Source organism: Prosopis cineraria, unplaced genomic scaffold, assembly GCF_029017545.1.
Source record: "Prosopis cineraria cultivar Desert tree isolate PC_DT_omini unplaced genomic scaffold, ASM2901754v1 PC8, whole genome shotgun sequence".
Taxonomy (NCBI): Eukaryota; Viridiplantae; Streptophyta; class Magnoliopsida; order Fabales; family Fabaceae; genus Prosopis; species Prosopis cineraria.
The window spans coordinates 29295187-29319323 of NW_026555339.1; the positions used below are offsets into that span (position 1 = coordinate 29295187).

A 24137-nucleotide genomic window follows, 5' to 3' on the forward strand; every position below is an offset into this window, starting at 1 on the left:
CTTTTGAGTTACAAATTTGAAAGCACAACTCGAACCTGAGGTAAGAATCACAAAAATGCCATTGTGCTAGTCGAACCAAAGGTTCTTGGCAAACAGAGATTATTTTCCAATTGTCGTATTTCCAAATCTAGAGAGTAACATGGTACTGATGAGCAACATGTCAACCAAATCAAGTGTATGCTTCTCTAACTCGATGCTCAAAACTTGTCAGCTTCAAGAAGTGTAAAAATTAACACCAAATGTAATTCCATCTTTCAAATTGAGTTGGACTAGGATCTCAAAAAAAAAAAAAAAAAAAACTTTCATACTTTTCCTCCTGAAATATAGGTCAAAAGAGCAGCTACGATTTCCACAACAAACATAATTAGAAGCTAGCCATTGAGGTCAACTAATACAAAGGGATTACATTAAATGATGTCACCGTAAAAATATCCGTTTTTTTAAAAGAAAAGAAAATTCTTTTTTCAACTACACGAGCATCTTTTAAGTCAAAAAGTGGCTTTGAATTTCGATCTCGTGCCCGAAAGTCTTTGAAGATGACGCAAGGGTTCCGAATCTACCGTAATACGCTTCTGGAGTTTGGTTTAGTTAAAGCCTCCACAAGTCTGTACATCCAACGGTCCAGCATCCCTGTAAGATGTAATATGAGTCATTAGAGTTCTACACCAGCAACCTGATAATCAGATAAATATGCAAGAGATGTGCAAGGTGCGGGGACCAAGTCATTTTGTGGGCAACAAAATACTCCCTCTGGTTGATAATATAAAACAAAGTTAACAAAGTCCGCGCTTATTAATAAATATTAGTTATAACCTTGAAATTGTAAAAAATATATAACTTTTCAATTTCACCTTTGTTTATAATTAATGACTAAAATAAATTGTTGTTAAGGAATTTAAATGACAATACATATACAAAAGATAAAATTGGAAACAAGCATCAATTATTCTAACTTTGTCTTATATTTAGGACCAAAAAAGGTTTTCAAATTTTATCTTATATTAAGAACCAGTGTAATATACCACAGCTCAGGACGCTGGAGTTACTGCAGTAATAATATGGCATGCAAGACAGGTCATAATCAGTGAGTGATTACGTAGGAGCATAACTTTAGTTTTAGTTCAAAAGTAAACTGAAGCTATAAATACTCTTTTAAACAAAGCAAAATCAGTGAGTTCTCGAGAAAAACCTGTCAAGGCAAAGGTTCCACCCAGCACTGCGCATAGCCGAGTAATGAAATGAAGAAAACTACGGCGCTCTTCTCTGATTGTGACTGTAATAGGTGACAGATCATACAAGAAGTAGACAGCTGGAGACAACAAATGGAAGAGACGATCAGAACCAAATAGTCATAAGAAATCAAACCCGACTTCAAACACAAACCCAACCTGGCCAGGTCCGATCTTGATCATTCATGGGGGAAAAATATTCTGTAACTGAGAACTGGTTAGTAGGTAACACTTCTTTTGAGAAGTACCTATATTCAGTTGGAACAACCTGCATTACAACAGCCAAAAATTATATTGTATCTTTGAGCAGCTTTAATTGCAAAACAATATTCAATTGTGTGATTGGATATTTTAACCATAAAAGTATGAAATGAATCCAGCTGGTGATCTAGCATCTCCGTTTCTTTTCTAAGATGGCAGACAGGAGGGAACAATGCCATTCATTTTAATAAATTAAGGATATCAACACATTCTATTCTAGATTTTTCAAGGAGAAAACTAAAAAGCTCTCTCGCTTCTCTAAGGATGATCAAGTCCTACACTTTTTCTCCGACATGGCTCCAATGTATATTATGCATCCTTTTCCATCACCTGAAAGGTATTCCAGTAACAAGAACTCTACTACATTTGAAGTACCATACACTACACTTTTTTTTTTTTAATTCTACTTAATAATAAGTTGGCGCCTTATATTAGTCAAATTATTCTCCAGCTTTTCTGGGTCAATTGTGTACAAGCTGTGTCTGAGATTATAAAATACTTTTACTTTTTAATCTGACATATGTAAGGAAAAACTTTGCAATGTTTCTTGGCAGTGTCAACTTTCAACATTAGTCCACATGCCTACAAATAGGTGTTAAAGTTTTATAAAGATTTATCAATGTTGACTGTTGAGAGCAAAACAATGAGAAAAAGTAAAAGATGCCATTCAGTAATGAACAGACCTATCAGAAAAGAGCATTCAACGAGAGCCAAAATGTATAGAGAATGGCATGCGAAAGAATGTTATCTAGACCAGTTTTGTTGATTTTTCAAAAGACAAACCAATATTCCAACCTTAATGTAATATTTGAATGTCCCGCTCGCATCATGCAGAATTCTAGTTGTCCCATCCAATGGATTGTGGAGTCCTGGATATTTGGGGCCAAATGACAAATCATGAATGACATGACTTACGTTGACATTCTTTGATCCTCCAAAAATCTGCAGAAAAGTAGCAAGGCTGAATAAGACTTCTGATATCTTGTAAAACAAGAAAAAGGGTGAGAATTTTTCTCATCAAAATTGAAGTGGAGAAGCTCCCAAGGAATCTACATAGATCACATTGAAGTGAATTATGTAAATAATCCAGTTGAAAATTAAGAAGATAGAAATCAATTTCTAAATAAATCCAGGGTATTCAAGCTCAGTGTAGATTCTTCCTAGCTAAAGAAAACAAATAATAGAACATACATCTAAAACCACCATATCCAAGACTGAATCCGCATTTGCAAAATCACTAGTTTTAAGCCACATGTTAAGAGTGAAAGATAAACCCAGGAAGCATTTGAGATGTTTTCAGATCTATAATTAGTAATTAATTTTGGAACAAAGAAAAAAGACTGAAGTTATTAAAGGGGGGGAGAGAAGAACACATCCCACTAAAATAAGTGACATAGTCCCTCTAGTCACATGTACTGTTCAGAAAAGTGAATTTTGTCAAGAATTACTATAGTAACTATACGTATATTTCAAATCACTAAACAAAATAACTAACAAGACAATGAGGAAGGAATAAAATCTTACCATTTGTGCAACATATATATTTAATCCATGTACTGAAATATGGAAATTCCCGGCAACCCTCTGGACATCTAAAACACCATAAACCTACAAGAGAATCAAATTTGAAGTGAGTTTCCTCCCCTTCAACAGGTAGACTTGGTCCATGACATGATAAGTGGACTTCTTACCCGGCATCCTTCCCCATTTGCTATTGCTTCCTTCACCTTCTTGACTGTATTTTCAGTAGATTCATCAAAACCTTGTAGATGAGCCTTGTTCTCAGAATCCTCATGATGATCCTTTCCATGATCTGTTTCAAATGTGAGATATACACTTTTTATGATGGATAATGAAACTACGACATAATTCAGTGAATGAGTAACCTCATATGTGAACAAAAAAATTTTTAACATACTACTTCATACTAAGCACAATGACAAAGATGTAAAGTATGGAATTATTCTTCGATGTTTTTTTCCTGCCAACCACAAAATTAGTCATTTGCAATAGATTCCTCGAACATGCATCATAATTGTGGTTTTATTGATAGTTCTTCCAGTCATGGAATCTGAAGCCTACTCTTTCACCCCTCTCTTCTGAACAAATTACAAGCTATTCATGATTGCACCAGATTTTGAAGACAGATTTGAGAAGAAATTCACCAAAACAGTGATTTAATCAGTTAAATCAGTATACCAACTTCAAGATTCCGATGAGTAGTTGGACAAGAGATGGGTTGCTGCAGAGAAAGTGTGCTAGAAAACCTTTACAATCAGCATAACTTAATTTACAACGTTTGACCTCCAACCACTTTTCTGAGGTAACCTCCACCTCCTGCATAGCTCTGATTTCATTCTCTTACTATTTTTTTTTTTTTTTGAGCAAACATTCTCTTACAAATATTCTGTAAACTTTTAAACACCTTTTGGCCACCAAAAAATAGATGACTCGCCACTTTTATTTAATGGGTTTGCTTTCTCCCGATCAATACCCTCAAGTCCAATGGACTACCATGAAACATGGATTTTAATATGGGAATTAGATCATCTTGTAGATCTCAAAAAGAAGTCTTAATAACTAAGCCAAAAAGTAATATTAACAGAATATCCTTGCTGTTTTCGTCTTCTCTACCAAAGCAACAATATTACTACTTTCTCTCTTTTTATCTTATTATTGGTGACAATAGAAAATTTGGGTTGGGAGGAGCTGTGTCTTGCTTTGTAAAAGGATTATTACATCAGAAATATTTAAATATAGAAAGCTATAAGCATTTTAATTTATTTTTTTTATCATTCTTATCATTGTCGTTGGTAAATGATAAAGCATAATAGCATCGTGCAATCCATGCAGCCGACTCCACCTAATGGGATAAGGCTACTTGTTATTGTCGTTTCTTATCTTTGTCGTTATCCAAGGTATTTTGACCTCATCTTATTCATCAATGTTTCACCATGGAAACAAGCTTTGGCAATATTTGACTTTATCTTAAAATTATGAATTTATTTCAATATTCACCTTAACTTTGTTTCATTACTCTTAAGCCCCAAAATTTTAGAATTCCTTGAAATCTGGCCCCTAAATATTTTCCTTTTAGTCCCTGACATTTTTACTAATTTTAATTAATTTTTAGTCCCCAAAATTTCTCTCAAATATCAATTTAGTTCTTAAACGTTGACTCAGTAGTTCTTATTATTGAGTTAAGGAACTATAGAGTCTAAGTGTATCAAGTCAAAAATCTATAAAGACTTGGTTATTTTGAATAGAGAAACTATAGGAATTGAGTTGTTTTGAGTCTAAGTGTAAGGACTAAGGCCATTTGTTTGAAATTAAAAAATAAATGATTTTTAGATGATTTGGAGATTTATTTTGTAGAGATTTTATAAAAAGCATAAACTATTTTATGTTTAGTTACAATAATAAAAAGTGATCTTTAGTTAGTTATTTTAAAATTTTATGATATCTTCTTTAATTTCTATTTTATAAAAATAATTTATTATTAAATTATTTTAAAATTTTATGACATCTTTATGTATCCTACTTTTTTAAATCTACCACATCATATTATTTTCAAAAGCTATTCAAAATATTTTCTTAAAATCAGATCTCTGCTTTTTTTCATATTCTGATTATTTTCAAATATTTAAACAAACATAATAAAAAACTAACAAAATCGAAAACAAGTTGAAACAAGTGGACCTTGAGTCAATAATTGAAAACAAGTTCAAGGACCAAAAGGTTATATTTGCCTTTTAATTATACTAAATTTCTCCTAAATCTTTCCAAACAATTTAATAGATATACTTATTTGATGATTAAGCTCCAACCACTCAAGTTAACTAGATTTATTTTATAGTTAAGTTCATCATCATTTGATTTAGCTTCATGGAAATTTTTCCAATTCAAAATATGCAAACTGCTGGATGAAATATGTAGCAAGTTGTCACCAATTAAAATTTTGCGGCCATTTTCAACTCCAAATTAAACTTTCTAATTGTTATTCAATTGAAAGTTAACTAAATTAAATGTTTCTTGATATCCCAAAAAGTGGAAACCAACCAAAGTGGCATCCAACGAGAAGGAAGGGTGACCTAGAGTGATACATGGGAATTAGAAATAATAGGGGTAATTAGGGGAATTAGGAATATAAGGGTAGTTTGGGTATTTAGATATATTTTCTATACATAGGTCTCTAGGTTGTAATGGGTCATTATAACAACAACAACAAGCCTTTATCCCACTAGGTGGGGTCGGCTACATGGATTGCAAGACGCCATTGTGCTCTATCATTTATTAAGCTTTTAGAAATATTATTAATTAAGAGATCACGTTCAACAACTTCCAAGAGTGTTCTCTTAGGCCTTCCTCTACCTCTCTTAATCGGACTCAAAGTTATATGTTCCACTCTTCTCACCGGTGCCTCCCTTGGTCTTCTTTGTACATGCCCAAACCATCTCAACCGATTTTCTACCATTTTTTCCTCAATAGGTGCCACCCTCACTTTTTCACGTATGTGCTCATTTCGAATTTTATCTTTACGTGTATGTCCGCACATCCATCGTAACATTCTCATCTCTGCTACTCCAACTTTATGCTCTTGCTGTCCCGTTAGAGCCCAGCATTCACTACTATATAACATTACCGGTCTGATAGCAGTACGATAAAACTTTCCTTTAAGTTTATTAGGCACCTTACGGTCACAAATAACTCCTTTAGCTTTTCTCCAATTAAACCACCCAGCTTGAATTCTATGTGAAATATCTCCACTGATTTCGCCATCATTTTGAATAATGGCTCCCAAATATCTAAACTTTTCCACTTGAGGTATGATTTGATCTCCCAATTTCACTTCCAAATTATTTTCGAATAGTCTTTTACCAAATTTACAATATAAATATTCCGTCTTACTTCTACTCAGACGAAAACCTTTCGACTCCAATGTCCTCCTCCATAACTCAAGTTTGCAATTAACCTCTTCTCTTGTCTCTGCTATAAGAACTATATCATCCGCGAAGAGCATACATTTCGGGATTTCCTCTTGAATATGTTCCGTCAAAACATTTAAAATCAAGTTGAACAAATAAGGACTCAGAAATGATCCCTGATGTAGTCCAATCTTTATAGGAAAATCCTTTGTTTGACCACAAGGCGTTCTTATACTAGTTTTTACCCCTTCATACATATCTTGTATGGCTTTAATATAAGCAATCCGTACTCCCTTTTTTTCCAACGCTTTCCAAAGCACTTCTCTTAGTATACGGTCATAAGCTTTTTCCAAATCAATAAAAACCATGTGTAGATCTTTATCTTTACAACGATACTTTTCCATTAATCCCCTTAGTAGATAAATTGCCTCTGTAGTTGATCTACCTGGCATAAAACCAAATTGATTCTCAGAAATACTTGTCTCCAATCTCAACCTGTGCTCAATTACTTTCTCCCACAATTTCATTGTGTGGCTCATGAGTTTAATCCCTCTATAGTTAGTACAATTCTGAATATCTCCTTTATTTTTATAAATAGGAATTAATGTACTTCTCCTCCACTCATCAGGCATTTTCTTGGACCGTAAAATCACATTAAATAATTTAGTTAACCATCTCACCCCTTCTTCACCTAAACATTTCCACGCTTCGATAGATATACAATCAGGTCCGTTAGCTCTACCATTTGCCATTTTCTTAAGAGCTTCCTTTACCTCCTTATCACGTATTTTTCGATAGAATGACAAATTTTGTTCTCCTTCACCAGTTACTAAATCCTCCAAGTTACTAGATGAATCCTCTCCATCATTGAAAAGTTTAGAAAAATAAGTCTCCCATCTATTTTTAATTTCATCATCTGTAACTAAAATTCTTCCCTCTTCATCCTTAATACACCTTACCTGTTCTAGATCTCTTGATTTTCTTTCCCTACTCTTGGCAATCTTATAAATATTTTGCTCTCCTTCCTTCGTCTCAAGGTTCTTATAAAATTCTTCAAAAGCTTTGGAACGAGCTTCACCCACAGCTCTCTTAGTTTCCTTCTTAGCCATACGGTACCTCTCCCAATTTTCCTCATTGTTACACAAATGTATGGCTTTAAAACAGTTCTTCTTATACTTGATTTTGTCCTGTACACTATTATTCCACCACCAAGACTCCTTATCTCTCGGACCAGAACCTTTCGATTCTCCCAAAACTACTTTTGCAACCTCCCGTATCTTTTTAGCCATATCCTCCCATATGATGTTAGCACTTCCCTGAGAATCCCAAATTCCTTTATCCAAAAGATTTCGCTTGAAAATATCTTGCTTCTCACCTTTTAATTGCCACCACCTAATCTTTGGTGTTACTACTTGTCGACGTTTTTGGATTTTACTCATAATACACACATCAAGGACTAGGACCCTATGTTGTGTCGTTACAGCATCTCCAGGGATCACCTTACAATTTTTACAAAGTTTTCTATCTGTGTTCCTAACCAAAAGAAAATCAATCTGCGACCTTGAGGCTCCACTTTTGTAAGTGATGAGATGCTCATCTCTCTTCTTGAAACAAGTGTTGGCAATCTTAAAATCATATGCCAATGAGAAATCAAGAAGAGTTTGCCCTTCATTGTTTAGCTCTCCAAAACCAAAACCACCATGCACCCTCGCATACTGACCAGCTTCCCTCCCGACATGCCCATTAAAGTCTCCTCCAATAAAAATCTTTTCACTCTGTGGTATGTGTCGAATCAACCCCTCCAGATCCTCCCAAAATAATTCCTTAAGACTGGCTTCTGTCCCGACTTGCGGCGCATAAGCGCTAACAATATTAACAGTCTCACGTCCAATTTTAAAGAAATAATTCTGTCTCCAATTCTGCTAACTTCTACAACGTTCTTCTTCCACTCCTTATCTATAATGATGCCTACTCCATTGCGTACACTTACTTTTCCTGTATACCAAAGTTTGAAACCTTAAATATCCTTAGCTCCTTCTCCACGCCATTTTGTTTCTTGCAAGCAAAGGATATTGATTTTCCTTTGAATCATAACCCCTACAACCTCTACAGATTTACAATTTAATGTCCCAACATTCCAAGTACCAAATCTAATTTTGCTCTTATGGACTAACTTCTTTAGCCGCGTGCGTCCAGAATGACGCGGTAGCCCTTGCTCATTTAACACTACATCCGGGCGCCGATGCAGCGGCTCTAACTCACTTATCACTGTACTCGAGCCATGCAGCGCGTTACTTACGGGCAACGACCTAGCATTAACATTATAACGTCTATTGTCCATGTTCATGATAGATTCAACAAATTTTTACATTGGCTGTTGATGGCCTAACACAACCCTCCTCCTTTACCCGGGCTTGGGACCGGCTATAAACATAGGCGGAGTTTGTAATGGGTCATTATGAATGGAATTAATCTTTATCTTTATCTCTATTCTCCTTCTGCCTCTCCTCTCTCTCTGTCTCTCTCTTCTACCTCTATCAAAGGTATCAGAGCCTCCTCTCTAGCCATGGAGGAGCTGCCGGAGATTTGATCCTCCGATTAAAGAGGTGAACTAGAGCACTGCCTTGATTTTAAGCAATCTATGTCTCACATTTCACAACAGATGAATGAAATCTCGGCTAAGCTCACTCTACTTGTCAACCAATGCTTGTACCCTCCTTCAACAATGACGACATCTGCGAGTACTACCACCATTCCTCCTCCACCTTCAATCACCAAAAAAATGATCCTCATAGCAATCATAGAGTTAGGATAGTTGAAGCACGTTTCATTTGTGACTGAGTACGCACAGCAATTCCAAGAAATCTTACCGTGTGCACACCTTCCAAAGTCCACTGCCACCAAGATCTTTATCAACGGACTTCAGCCCGAACTCCAAAGATTTGTTCAAGGCTTCAATCCAAATAGTTTAGCTAGCGCCATATATACAGCAGATTTTCATGAGAAGTATAGCCAGAAGGGGAAGCAAGACACGAGAATGATGGTTCAACAAACGTAACTAACCTGGATAATGACTTTGACGAGATGAAAAAGAAGAACACAGAAGTATAGAGAAGGAGTTCACAATTCAAGAAGTTACTGATCAAAAATTGAAACAACCAAAGCTGACAAAGTCTACATGCATAGAATATGTGACGATAACAAAAAACTCAGTGTTTGAGGAATGTGATTTTGTCAAGAAAGATGTGCAGACAACAACACTCATTAGCTCCCTAAATCAAGAACCAGGTCAGTGTCTAGCATTAACGAGCTCATCTACACTTATCAACTCGAAGCATTTGGAGCAATCGATAACTCTAACCTACTTAATAATAGATTTTTGCACTATACTTCCATCATCAATTTTTTGGCCCTCTCTTCTTAGTATTTCAGTCGGTTCTTCACCACCTGCTGTTATGTGCCTTCCACAAGGTGAGCCATCATCATCATCATCAAATTTTCAAAACAGAGCACAAAGACTCCTCAACAATTCCAATGGCAGCATTGAAGTCTTCCTTCCGCATCAGAAACTCAATGCCTACAGTCGAGTTCTTGCACAATTCAGCATCCCCATCGCTGGTCAACTTGTTGAAGGCCATGCCAGTGCCTTCACTGACAAACACAAAGATGAGGGTGGCAATGAACTTGGCCAAATCAACCTTCAGGGTATCCGGGTGAGCAACCTTCAAGCGTATGGCTTCAATCATGAAGATGACAGGTCGGGTGGAGATTTGCAAGTGATCATGGACTTAGGGTTTTTGTTGGGATTTATTCAATATCCTCTAGCTATGTGCGCTTCTCATCGAAGTGAGGTGGACCCAATCCAAAATTTGAGCTTCTCGAATGATCTGCTAGGTCCAAGTGTGATTGTACAAATACCCCAACAGTCAAATTTTTCCACGATTGCAGATTTGCCCCTGGTGTCCTCCTAGTATTCTCCACGCAACAAGCAGGAAGCCCATCCTCACATTTTTTGGGCTTCTCCAACATCCCTGGCCCAAAAGTCTCTTGAAAAGGGAATAATCCAAAATGGGTTTAATTACGATAATGCTAGACAGTATGTTGATGAAGTTTGGGCTTCTCAAAAAGCTTTTGGGTGGAATTGAATCTTGAAGATGGAGCTAAGGAACGTTCTCAAGCTTCGACAATGGGCCTTTCACAAGTTTAGGGGGCTTGCCATGATGGACTTTTGGATTGAAGGAATAAGGCAGCATATTTAGGTTTTTGATGTCCATTAATTATGTTCTTACATTATTTTTATTTTGGAAGTTTTTGCAACTTAAGGTCAACCCAAAAAAAAAAAAAAGGCTAAGTCTTATTTTAGATATATATTTTCCTACTTCTGTACTGATCCTTGAGGATAAGGATCTCTTGTTGGGGGGAGTATTGATACATAGGAATTAGGAATAATAGGGGTAATTAGGGGAATTAGGTATATAAGGGTAGTTTGGGTATTTAGATATATTTTCTATAAATAGGTCTCTAGGTTGTAATGGGTTATTATGAATGGAATTAATCTTTATCTTTCTCTCTATTCTCCTTCTGCCTCTCCTCTCTCTCCCTCTTTCTCTTCTACCTCTATCATGGAGTACCCAAAATGTCTAGACCATCATAAACACAAACTTTTAAAGGAAGAATGCTGACTAGTTTCCAGGTCTAACTTCTTTTATCTGAGTTGGTGTTTTTCTCTTTTCATTCATCATATTTCAGTTTTTATTCCAAAATAAACCATGTGGCCTGTGCTTTACATGGAGTGTAAGATGAGCTGCATTGTTCATGGTTTCTGAATAGTCCAACTTTTTATAAATCTTACATTATACATAAATATAAATATGTGATATAGATTTTACATAATAAACATTTAACTATGTGCAGTTTATTACATCAAAAGTGATTAATAAGGCAGGCAAGCAGCAAGAACCAGCAGAATTAAGAAAACTTTCCTCCCACCATATACAGTGTGTTTGGAAAACTAGGTTACAAACCTCTGCTTGGAAAACTTGGTTACAAACCTCTGTTTGGAAAACTTGGCTACAAACCTTGATTTTTTGCTTCTAGGCTAACATGGTTTTGTGGTGTTCTCTCAACAAAACCAAACTCGTCTACAATAAATGTATCAAATACGTGACTCTGAAAGTAAATTAACCCTCATATCATCCCTTTTTCTTCAGACATCTATGGTTAGCTATTTAAACACAAATAGGAAATGCTTTCCAGAAAAGCATAAGCCTTCACGGTCTTTGCATTGATAGTGATAGCCTAAAATTGAATACAGCAAAGACCAAAAAATGCATTGCAATTTTTAACAAGATTTGGAAACTATTTACATGAATAAAGAAATAACAAATTACCATGCTTGTGCTCCAAATGCTCCTTCTCCACAAGATCTGATAAATATTCAGTGCCGATTATATGGCCATGACTGTTCAGGCGAAGCTGCAACAACTCTAAACTAGTTAGTGCAATGGTAAGCGAAAAGATGTTTGGAAAAGATGGTGAAGAATGAAAAGCGAGGATAAGAAATCCTAGTAAGACAACCACAAAACAAAGAAAGAAAAGAAGACAAGGAAAAAACAAAGTTTAACAAGATTCCAGTCCTATTATAATTCATCTAAAGAAACAGAAACCCAAAGCATAAGTAATGATTACATGGTTTCACTCAATAAATAACAGTGTTTGTTCGTTCTAAAACCAGTCATAGTAACAAAGTTCATAGCCAGCATCAGGTGGCTAGGTAGTTCTTTCTCAATTTTTAACAATATGTAAACAGTTAACCCATGAAGCAAAGGCCAGCAGAAAGCAAGGACAAAAGGAGTAGGGGAGTAATTTAAGCAAGGTGAAATACATAACCCGTATGCATCAATTTCCAAGATCATTGGTTTTTCTCCTTCACCTTCATTGATCCTCTGTATTTGCATTCTCTCTCCCCAAAGTTCAGTCTTGCCTTTCCTTGCATGATCATCAATTTGTTCTTCACTTCTCCAGTCCATTGAAGGTTCACATGCCTTCTTTCTAAATATCTCACTCTATCAAAATTTTCTCCCTCTATAATGGTTGCTAACTTGTTTTGTTGAAGGGTTGAAAGGATGGCAAGTGCCCTTATATGGTGTCTTGGCAAGCTGGTCAATAGGCACATTAATGGACTTTGACTGATTAAGGCATTTTGTAGCAGACCTCAACATATTTTAAATTATATAATATTGAGAGTCAAATTTCACCCAAAAGAAGAAGTGAAAGGGCCAATCGTTTGTTTCAAGCTAGTTATAATTAGCATAGTTTTTCTTTCAAGGGCCAGGATAATGGCTATAGCTGAATCAATCATTTTCGAGTCACAATTGGATACTAAACGTGAGTATCTCTCCTAAACACTTAGAAGGAATTCGAATTTTGGTTCACCATATTGTAAGAAACTTTACTAGACCCCTTTCACTAGATCCAATCTTCATTGGTTGAGAAAAAAAAAAAGAAAAGAAAATTCTTTACTTGGAACTTCAATAAATCCTGAATCTTCAGCACTGACCATGAGAGGACCCCCACCTGATGCTAGAGGAAGAAAGCAAGGAAGAGGATGGTGTGACCACGGTAAAAAAAGTGGTCATATCAGGGATCATTGTTGAAACTTACATGGGAAGCCACTCAACAAGAAGAACAGGCAAGGGTCTGACCATAGAGGCTATTCAGCGTTCCACGAGGAACAAAATGAATCAGGTTCTGTGAGTTTTAGTGCAGCCGAAGTTGAAAGTTTTAGGAACAGAATGAATCTGGCTCTGTGAGTTTTAGTGATCGAGAAATTGAGTCAAAGCAACATTCTGCTAGAACGCATAGTAACCATGGGTAATTAAACCCAAACAGGCAATTATATTCAAGCTCTCAATGCTAGGAGCTCAAAACCAGATTCATAGGTTGTGGATTCAGGTGCTACTGACCATATGACAGATAATTTATCTTTGTTCAGTGAAATAAATCCCTGTAGTCCGATTAATATAAAAGTGGTTGATGGAACTCATACTAGAGTCATCGGGATTGGAACTGTCCATGTTACAAATGAAATTGTTCTGGTTGATGTACTGTATGGACCTGGTTTGAAATGCAATCTATTATCTGTGAATAAGATCACAAAAGACTTGAAGTGCAGCATTAACATGTTTGCTACCTACAGTATTTTTCAGGAATTAGGCTCAGGGAAGACAATTGGCAATGCTGAGGAATATGGGGTTCTGTATTATCTTGACTCCAGATGCAGAACTATGACAAAGAAGGTGTTTTTCAGCAAGTACTTCTAATACAGATTTAATTACAGATTGGGTCATCCTAGTTTCAACTAAATGTTAAAAATGTTTCCTAATGTCATGAATAAAAGTGACATCTTTTTTCATTGCAACGTGTGCCAATTAGCCACATATGTCAGAAATTCTTATTCACCTTAGCCATAAAAATCCTCTCATCCATTTGCTTTAATTCATAATGACACACGCGGACCATCAAAAATCTCCACCTTGTCTAAAGCCCATTGGTTTGTAACCTTCATTGATCATCACGCACATTTGACATGAGTATTTTTTATGAAAAATAAATCTGATACATTGGAAGTTGTTAAAAGTTATCAGATGTTGCACCTTTAAATATTGATCATAATGAAGATGTTTTGGAGGAAACAGGAGACCCTAATCAACCTGCTGAAGAAGAGCTGGAGAACACTAATCAACAACAGCAAATAGAAGGTGAAATGACCCTTAATATTCCAAGGCAGAGTCAGGAATCTGAACAAGACTCAATTCTTGATGACTTGAGCTAGCCTATTGCTATTCGAAAAGGGGTACACACATGTACAAAGCATCCTCCAAGCAAGTTTGTCTCATATAGTAATTTTGTGGAATTTTGAGAGAGGGAAAAATGTATTTCTCATTCACATTTTCTTATGTACAAGCTGGTCCTATATATACCCACCAAGAGAGATAAAAACTAATAAATACTAATAAAGCCTAATTAATGATGCTAATAAATGATAATTATTCACAATAATGATGTAATATTTCCACACTCCCCCTCAAGTGGGATCATAGATGCTGATCATGTCCAACTTGCTTATACAACTCTCAAATGTAGGCTTAGGTAGTCTCTTGGTTACCACATCCGTAGCTTGTAACTTTGTAGGTAGATATGTCAGGCATACAATGCCTTCTTCTACTTTCTCTCTGATAAAATGTCTATCCACTTCAACATGTTTAGATCTCTCATGTTGTACAGGATTCAATGCCATGCTTATAGCAGTCTTGTTATCACAATACAATTTCATTAGTCGATCAACTCCGACCTGTATTTCTTCCATGACCCTTCTTATCCATAGTTCTTCTATAATTCCTTGAGCTAATACTTTCAATTCTGATTCAGCACTACTTCTGGATACAACTCTCTCCTTTTGACTCTTCCAAGTCACTAAGTTTTCCCACACAAATGAGCAATAGCCAGAGGTGGATTTCCTATCTCCATAGCCCCCCCCCAGTCTGCACCTGTGTAGATCTCAATTGTCCTCTGATCATACTTCTTGAATAGCAATCCCTTACCAGGTGTACCTTTAAGGTATCTACGAATCTTATATACAGCTCCCAGGTATCTATTCCTTGGATCACACATGTATTGACTAGCTATACTGGCAGCAAAAGCAATATCTAGCCTCATATGGGATAGATAAACTAGCTTCCCAACCAATCTCTGATATCTATATTTATCAATAGTTTCTTCTTTCTCCTTGTCTTCTTCTTCTTCAACCTCATCATCAGAGTTGTCTTCTCCTTCTGACTCCTCCGTGCTGCCTTTTTCAGACTTCTTCTTTTTTGAGACCACAATAGGAGTTTCTTCAGGTTTACAACCTCACATGCTAGTTTCCTTGAAAAGCTCAAATATATACTTCCTTTAAGATACGTATATGCCTTCTTTTGACCTAGCAACTTCCATCCCGAGAAAATATTTCAAGTTCCTAAGATCCTTGACTTCAAATTCCTTACCAAGGACAGTTTTTATCCTTACTATTTCGTCAATATGACTTCCTATAAGGATTATATCATCAACATACACAATGAGAATGCACTTCTTAACTCCCTCAACCTTAACAAACATCGTATGATCAAATAATCCTTGTTCGTAGCCCTCTGACTTTTGGACCTTTGAGAATCTGTCAAACCATGCTATAGGTGACTGTTTCAAGCCATATATGGATTTCTTCAACCAGCATACTTTGTCATTTCTACCTCTATCAAACCCAGGAGGTAGATTCGTGTAGACTTCTTCCTTCAATTCTCAATTTAGAAAAGCATTCTTGATATCTGGCTGATGAAGATGCCATTTAAAGTTGGCTGCCATTGACAATAGAATTCTGATAGTGTTTAGTTTTGCCACTAGTGCAAACATCTCTTTGTAGTCCATATCATATGCCTGGGTGAAACCTCTTACTACTAACCGTGCCTTTAACTTGTTAAGTGTGCTATCAGTCTTATACTTTCAGGTAAAGACCCACTTGCAACTAACCAATTTCTCCCCTCTAGGTCTTTCAACAATCTCCCATGTTCCATTTTTCTCCAAAGCTCTCATTTCCTCCATCACTACATTTCTTCATCCTGGTATTTCAAGTGCCTCTTGGATGTTGTTAGGAATAACAACTTTATCCAAATTAGTGATGAAGGTCTGGTAACTAGGAGAAAGAGCCTTATAAGATACATGCTTTTGAATCAGATGCAACATACAAGACGGAGGTTGTTTTCAGAGAACAATAGGTAGATCAAGATTAGTAGATTCACTTCTTTGTTCTAAGTCATCTAGCTCACTGGATGGATCAATCCTTGGTGCTTCCACTTCAAGAACTACCTCTAGTTCTGACTCTCTTGGTGCCTCGATACAAGTTGTTCACTATCTTTTGTTTTCTTCTTTTAAGTGTAAACCAACCACTCTCCCTTTTGTGGTCTTTCCACATCTTCCTCTGTTTTGTATCCTTTCTAAGTAGGAGAATAACCAAGAAAGAAGCATTTGATAGCTCAAGGTTCAAGTTTACTGCTTTGATGGATATGAACAAAGGTTGTGCACCTAAACACATGAAGCAAAACTTTGGTTCCATTGTGGGATGGAGGAAAAACACTGCAATTGTTTGAGAGGAGTTTCAAAAGCTAAAACTCAATTGGGCATTCAGTTGATAAGATAGGTCGCAGTTAAAATGGCATCCCCCAAATAAAACTTTGGCACATTGCAAGTGAACATGAGTGCTCTTGCAATTCAAGGATATGCCTTTTTTTTCTTTCCATAACCCCATTTTGTTAGGGGGTATGGGCACATGTACTTGTATGGACAATACTATGCATTTAAAGAAAATTAAAGACTGGTTGAAATATTCAGTATCATTGTCGGTATGTAAAACTTGGATGCTAGTGTTGAACTGGTTTTTGATCATGGTGAAAAAACTCATGAATGTGAATGCAGCCTCATACTTGTTTTTCAAAAGGTAAACCCAACAAACATAAGTATGTTCATCGATGAAGGAGATGAACCATTTTGTTTGAGTATTGTTTGGAGTGCGAGATGGTCCCCACAAGTCACTGTGAATGGTTGTGAAAGGTTTGGTAGGTGTATATGACGCTCTAAGAGAGGAAGTTCGATAGTGTTTGACAAGTTCACGTACCTCATACTAGATTTCACTACGATTCAAGTTCGAGCATAAGGTTGGAAACAACTACTAAGGGTAATGAAAATTAGAATGACCCATCCTCTTATGCCATAACAAAATATTAGCTTTAGAGGTAGATACAGAATTACCAACAATAGGTGAGTTATCCACTCGAGTGACGACTTCTAAATAGTAGATCCCCTCGTATTCCTTGGTACTACTGATTGTCACACTAGATGATAGATCATGAAACACACAATGTGATAGGAGAAATTTAGCAAAACAATTTGAGTGCCTAGTCAATTGACAAAAGTAAATTGCAATCAAGTTTTGGCACGTGGAGGACAAATTCCAAAATAATAGAATCTGATACATGGATATTCCCTTTCCCTACCACCGGTGCTAAGGAGCCATCTGCAATTTTCACTTTCACATTTCCAGCATATGGGGTGTAATTGGTGAACCACTACACTTCGAGTCGTCTTTAAAGCTTGAAGAAAAGACCCCCTTTTCACCACTAATGCCATGGGTGCAGATCTAGAAAAATTATGCACAACACTGCATAAAAATATCCATAGCACCACTCCTAGCACTTCAAATAAGGGAAAGACTTCCTGGTAGACTGAAATCAGAAGCCACAATCTAAGAACCAACCAGAATCCTTGAAACAAACTCCTAAACACACTGGATGAGTAAATGAAACGTGAGGGAAGAGTACCCAGATGTGAAACATGCTGTAATCGAGCCAGAAAAGGAGATTCGTTGCTGGAAAGAGGTGTCGTGGTCTGAACGATGGTGACATGCGCCACTGAGAGCAGACTGGCGTGTGAACTTCAAGCAGTGCGTGTGGTCCACACACGCCAGCGATGATGATGTCCTTTGGGGGTTCTGCTGATCAGAGCCTTCTAAACACGCCTATGGGGGTGGTGAGACCTACAATGGTCTTGAACAACACCTACATCACAGCCCTAGTGTGTCGTACAGAACGCCTTACATGAGCCATAGTCCGAAGAAACCCTAAGATGTATTTTGGATCATTTGCTCTGATACCATGTGGAATTTTGAGAGAGGGAAAAATGTATTTCTCATTCATGTTTTCTAATGTACAAGCTGGTCCTATATATATACACGAAGAGAGAAAAAACTGATAAATACTAATAAAGCCTAATTAATGATGCTGATAAATGCTGATTATTCACAATAATGACGTAATATTCCCACAAATTTGTCATCAGATTTTAAAGGAATTATTGTAAGCATTATTGATGAAAAAGTACCAGCATCATATCAAAAGGCTATTGCAGATCCTGAGTGGAAAGAAACTATAGATGAAGAACTCAAGACTATTGAGAAAAAATCAGACCTGGAAGTAGACTCATTTACACAATGGAAAGTCAATAGTAGGCCACATGTGGATCTTTACCAATAAAGTATAATCCTGATGGCAGTTTGAATAAATATATAGCACAATTGGTTGGTAGAGGCTTTACACAAACTTATGGAATTGACTACCGAGTGACCTTTGCTCCAGATGCTAAGTTCAAGACCATCAAGGTACTACTTTTGATTGCATCAAATTTAGATTGGCAATTATATCAGATAGATGTAAAGAATGATTTTCTTAATGAGGATTTGGAGGAAGAAGTATATATGGATGTTTCACCAGGTGTAAAAGGGTTAGGATCAACTAATGTTGTTTCCAAACTTTACAAGTCACTCTACCGTCTCTACGGCATTAAACAATCTCCTAGGGCTTTCCAATAGATTCACCAGATTTTAATAAAGCTGGATGTTGTGCAAGGCCAGGCTGATCATACATTGTTTGTAAAGCATGCTAGGAAAAATGTAACTATACTTGTGTAGATGACATAATCTTAACATGAAACAATTTTAGAGATATTCAAGAAGTAAAGAGATCACTTGCCAAAGAATTTGAGGTGAGAGATTTGGGGAAGATGAGATACTTCCTGGCTTGGAAGTTGCAAAATCATAAAAGGCCATATTTGTGTCTTAAAGAAAATAGTAAAATACACTTTAGATATGAGAGAAACAGGGATGCTAGGCGCAAGACCATCAACTACTCCCATGGAGGATGGTGAAAAATTAGAGATCAAGGAAGATGTTATTCCTGTAAACAAAGAAAGATACCAAAGACTCATGGGAAAATTAATATAATTCTCACATACATGTCCTAACATTAGCCACCCCATTGGTGTGGTAAGTCCGTTTTCTCAATCCTCAAGAACACAGAAGTTGTTTATAAGATTTTGAGATATCTTAAGATGAATCCAGGAAAGCAAATATTTTGTTTAAAAATGATAGGTTGAGAAATAGAGATCTATAAAGATGTTGATTACGGAGGTGCACTTGATAGAAGGTCTGCTACAGGATATTTACCTTCTTATAGGGAAATCTAGTTAGTTGGCAAAGCAAGAAACAATCTGTCTCAAGAAGTAGTGCTGAATCTGAAGCTAGATCATTAGCTTATGGAGTTTGTGAAGGAATATGGTCTGTTGATGAGATTACTTAAAAGAACTAAAGGTTGGCTTTCACTTACCAGTGTAGTTATGGTGTGATAGCAAGTCAGCCATGGAACCCTATTCATCATGATCAAATGAAGCATGTTGAAATAGACAAAAAAAAAAAAAGAAATAGACAAACACCTCATGAGGGAAAAGATTCAAGGAGGCATCATTGATCTGAGCCATATCAACACTAAAGTTCAAGTTGCTGATCTTCTTACCAAACCTCTTGCAAGAACCAGATTTGAAGAACTAACTAGCAAGCAGGGGGTGCCTGACACATATGACCCAGGTTGAGGGGGAGCATTGAAGAATAGTCCTGGCCTAATAGTATTGGGCCCATTAACTTATTCTAGTCAAATCCTAGTGTCTATCTTATCATATCTCTAGTTTTATGGAATTCGATTAATGCATTAAATGTATTTTGTTTTCTGCTTTCATTGTCTGGATTTGTGGGGTATGGTAGCGTGATTTCAACCTACTAGTCTCCTTATATTGTATTTTTTTCTTCTGTTCAAATATATTACAATATTCTCTGATCATCAACAAAATTGAACAAAAATACTAAATTTCAAATTATTGAGATCAGCTAAATGAACCTAAATCATAACCATTATCTTGTCTAAATGTTTGTAAGCAGTATTTCTTCTTAAATGATGCAATTTCATCTAAAGTTCCAGCAACATATCTTATACCTAGATTTCCATCCGTTAAATCTAGTTCTCTCTCATTCTCTTGCCACTTTGAATTTGAGTCTCTCCTTCAATCCAACCATTTGCCTCACTTAGACAAGAACTTCATCAAAGAGAGGCTTGATTCTGAACTGGAATCATTTGCCTCGCTTAGACACCAAGACAATGCCAAGTAGCAGACATCCTCCCCAAAGCTTTATCTAGAGTGATGTTTGAAGATTTGAGAGGCAATCTGGAATGCTAAACATCACTCTCCAGCTAGAAAGGGAATGCTTATTGAAATATTGTCACTCTCCAGCTTTGAAGATTTGAAATATTGAAAGGGAAATATTATCTTTGCATTCTTTTATGCCTATCTCTTAGTTTTTCTGTTTTGCATCATATTCCTATATCTTTGGTTTACAATCCAATTCCATAAGCCTAGTATCTCCATTTATTTCTTGTAATTCTAGAAAAATGAATGAAATAAGAGAACACCAGAGATAGAGAACTCTCAAGTATTTCGCAAACAAAAACTTCAATAGCAATGTATCTGTTTTACTTATTCATTATGTCATAAAGGGAGTCCATGTTTCCTCAGCATGGAAAGGATTTGACCAAATTAAGCAGTGAACCCAATTCAAGAAATTGTAATATCAAAAGACATGTTATGACTAACAGACTGCCTTACTTTCCATATATTTGTGTCCAAATCCACTTCATGCTTGCCTGACATATCAATGGCATCTACACTTAAGACTGTCCATAGTAATAAAAAATGTGTTAAGACTTGAGAATCTTTATTATGATACAGGAATAAGAAATTGTCTATGAACATAGAAATTAAAAAAGAAACATGTAGGAACTTCAAAAAGAACAAAGGACCGTGCTAACCATCACAAGGTAAAGAAGGAAATGTCATATTTATGTGAATTGGAAGAGTTTCCCCGCGCTTCAAGTCTACTGACATCTGCAGAAGATGAGCATAATTGAAAAGTTTATTTTCATACAACTTGAGTGATCAACCGAGTGAGAACTACCCCAATGAACCAAGAGGTTTAACAGACGGGTAAGACTGGGGGTATCATCTGATTTCTACAGAAAGATTTGACGGAAGAAAACTGGAGATAATACATCAATGGGGAACATGTAATCATCCCAGAGCAATAAAATAATTAGCTGAAAACCCACACAGAGGCCAAGAAAATAGTCATTTCTAAAGAAAATTTGATGTCAAAACCTTTAGTAAGAACTCCTGCATGCCATTTTAACTATATTAAAGAAAAAAAAAAAGGCACGCCTGCAAAAACAGAAATCTACAAAAGGGCTTTACATGTCTTAATGCTCCCAAAGCCCTTGAAGTTAATAGCCAAAAAAATATCTAAAGCTTACAGTCCAAACCCACTGGCATTGGAGATGCCAAATACTGTATTCCAAATCTGCCACACCACATCACAATGCAAAAGACAATTGCTCCTTGCTCTAAACTAAGATGCACTTCACAAAGCAAAATTTGGCCTACAAGTCTGAAACAGATTACTCATTTATTTTGCTAAGTATTATGGTCCAAACAAAAGCCTTCACCTGATAGGGAGCCTAATTTTATCAAAATGATAGACAATAAAGAATTATAGGAACTAGGATTTTGAATAAAAAATTAAAAAGGGAACACAACAATATAATCCCAAACAGTCCAAAACTCCAAATACTTATATCTAGCAGGGCACCGGCATGAAACTAGCCAAGAATTTCCAAAAGCAAACAAACGCATTATTACTAACCTTGTAGGCTGTAGCTGGGTATCAAGGCTTTCCATCCTAAATTAAGTCAAGCCTGAGTAGCTCTTACTAGTGATTAATTGGTTACAATTCAATACAGAAAATCTAGATAGAAAATTACAATTCCGCCCAACTCAAAGAAATCAACCAACATATTTTCATACACTAGAATCTTCTTCAAAAGCACTCCTTAATGTTTTCTATTGTCTAGACTGTCCGATGCACCTTTTGTCACTTTACTTCCTAGACAAGAGCATATAAGTTACTGGAAGTGAAGTAATGACTAGTTACACAATTTCTGCTTCCATAAGTAACTTTACAGGGTGTTTAATCTTGAAAATAAGAAAGAACTGAATGCTTCAAGAAAAGCATATTATTGAAGCGATAAACATGAATTGAGATGTGTTGACTTATCTCCTTCCTCATGAAAAATAAGTCTGGAAGAACGAATTTGCTTAAAAAAAAAAAAAAACGCAATAAGAGAGAATGCAAACCTGATGGACTGTGTAAGTTGTAAGATAATAACCCAGTTCATGCAGAAACAACGTCGCCATTATGATTAGACCAAGTACAGAGACTGCAGAAAGAAAAGGCAAAAAAGATGAAGCAACAAAAAAGAGCTGCAAACCATTAATATAATTGACATTATAAATAGCGTGAAGGCTACATATCTTGACATTGTTCTAACTCCAAAAATATTTCATTTTCAATAAACTAAGATAGTTTCTCAGATTAAATTGAGAAAAACGACCACAAATATAAATAGTTCCTCGGCTATGGCTTTGCAAAAGATAGATGGGTCTGATAAGAGAAAAACATAGAAACGTTATTATGTCATACCCAGAGCTCCAGATTTAGTTTTATGCAACAAGTGCTCTTCTGCGCGAGGAAACGCGTCCAGTTTCTTAATGACTTGTCTCACACCCATCTTCACGTTGTTAAACAACCCTATTCAGAACTCAATCCTGTCACACCATATGCAGAACGTGAATAAGTTATCAAATTCGACCAATAAATTAGGCACACTTGCAATAATAATCAATCCACATTAACAGGGGGACTCTGTTATCAATGTGAAATAAACAAACAAGGGAAGCGCACAATTTCGAAGAGTTTGGAATTTTTGGTGCAAATACGGCGAGTACCGCGGAATTGCATTCTACCAATTAACACGTGATTCGCGAATCAATGGAGGCGTGAAGAATTCTACCCAATACAGAAGTTTTCAAAGAAACATAAAATTGATATAAAAATATGATTCAAAAAAATGATTGCGAATTTGCAACGAGCTGAAAAGACAGATAAAACAAGAATCTGAAAGAATCATTCAAATGAAGGGAAAGAGTACCAGAGGAGGAGACCGGTAAAACCTGCCTAAACAAGCCACCACAAGATTTTGCCTTTGAAGACCCCGGTCCATGATGTGTTCTTTTATTTTATTTCATTTCATTTTAGAAAAAACTAATATTTTGACCTCTGAAATGTTAACTCACTTATAATTTCACCATTTAAATCTCCAATTATAACCAGTGAAAATCTTTATAACATTGATTCAATTAAAACTCAATCTCAAACTTTGACTAATTTATAAATATTAAAAATTGAGTTTTAATCAAGTCAATAGTTTAAAGATTAAGTTTTATAGTTAGAAGACTGAATTATAAATTAATTAATATTTTAAAGATTAAAAGAGTAATTTTTTTATTTTATTTTCTTCTCATTGTTACTTGATATATTTCTATCGTGTCATTATCATTTTCAAATTGGAAATATTATAAATAAGGTCCTTTGAATATTGGAAATAACCAATCAAAACCATAAAATTATAAAATTAATTTTTAATACTATGATCCTTTTTTATAGTTTAAAAATAATCCCATGATTAATTCCAAAAGATTATAAATAAACTCTTTGAACATATATGCAAAATATCATCAGACAAATTCCAAAAGATTACCAAAAGTTATGTACCATACCCAAAATTTTAATTATTATTAATTAAACTAATAGAGGGTACAATGGTAAATTAAAGAGTTAGTTAGGTTAATTGCGATTAAGGAT

At 35.8% G+C, this 24137-nt stretch overlaps 1 protein-coding gene across 2 annotated transcripts; it reads right to left on the bottom strand.

Moving 5' to 3' along the window:
- Positions 1 to 277: 277 nt before the first annotated feature.
- Positions 278 to 23508, bottom strand: LOC129317811 (uncharacterized). Of its 2 annotated transcripts, none has more exons than XM_054962199.1 (12): positions 23425 to 23508; positions 22917 to 23041; positions 22571 to 22653; positions 21193 to 21268; positions 20990 to 21057; positions 11806 to 11890; positions 3182 to 3303; positions 3015 to 3098; positions 2286 to 2432; positions 1389 to 1497; positions 1190 to 1309; positions 278 to 630 (listed from the first exon to the last, which is right to left on the bottom strand). In XM_054962199.1, the coding sequence occupies exons 2-12, from the start codon at positions 23002 to 23004 to the stop codon at positions 557 to 559; spliced, it is 1056 nt and encodes a 351-aa protein (XP_054818174.1). In that variant the 5' UTR covers positions 23005 to 23041; positions 23425 to 23508; the 3' UTR covers positions 278 to 556. The 2 variants fall into 2 exon arrangements, with proteins under 2 accessions (XP_054818174.1, XP_054818175.1); XM_054962200.1 differs by lacking the exon at positions 23425 to 23508 and adding an exon at positions 23178 to 23384.
- Between the last annotated feature and the right edge of the window lie 629 nt (positions 23509 to 24137).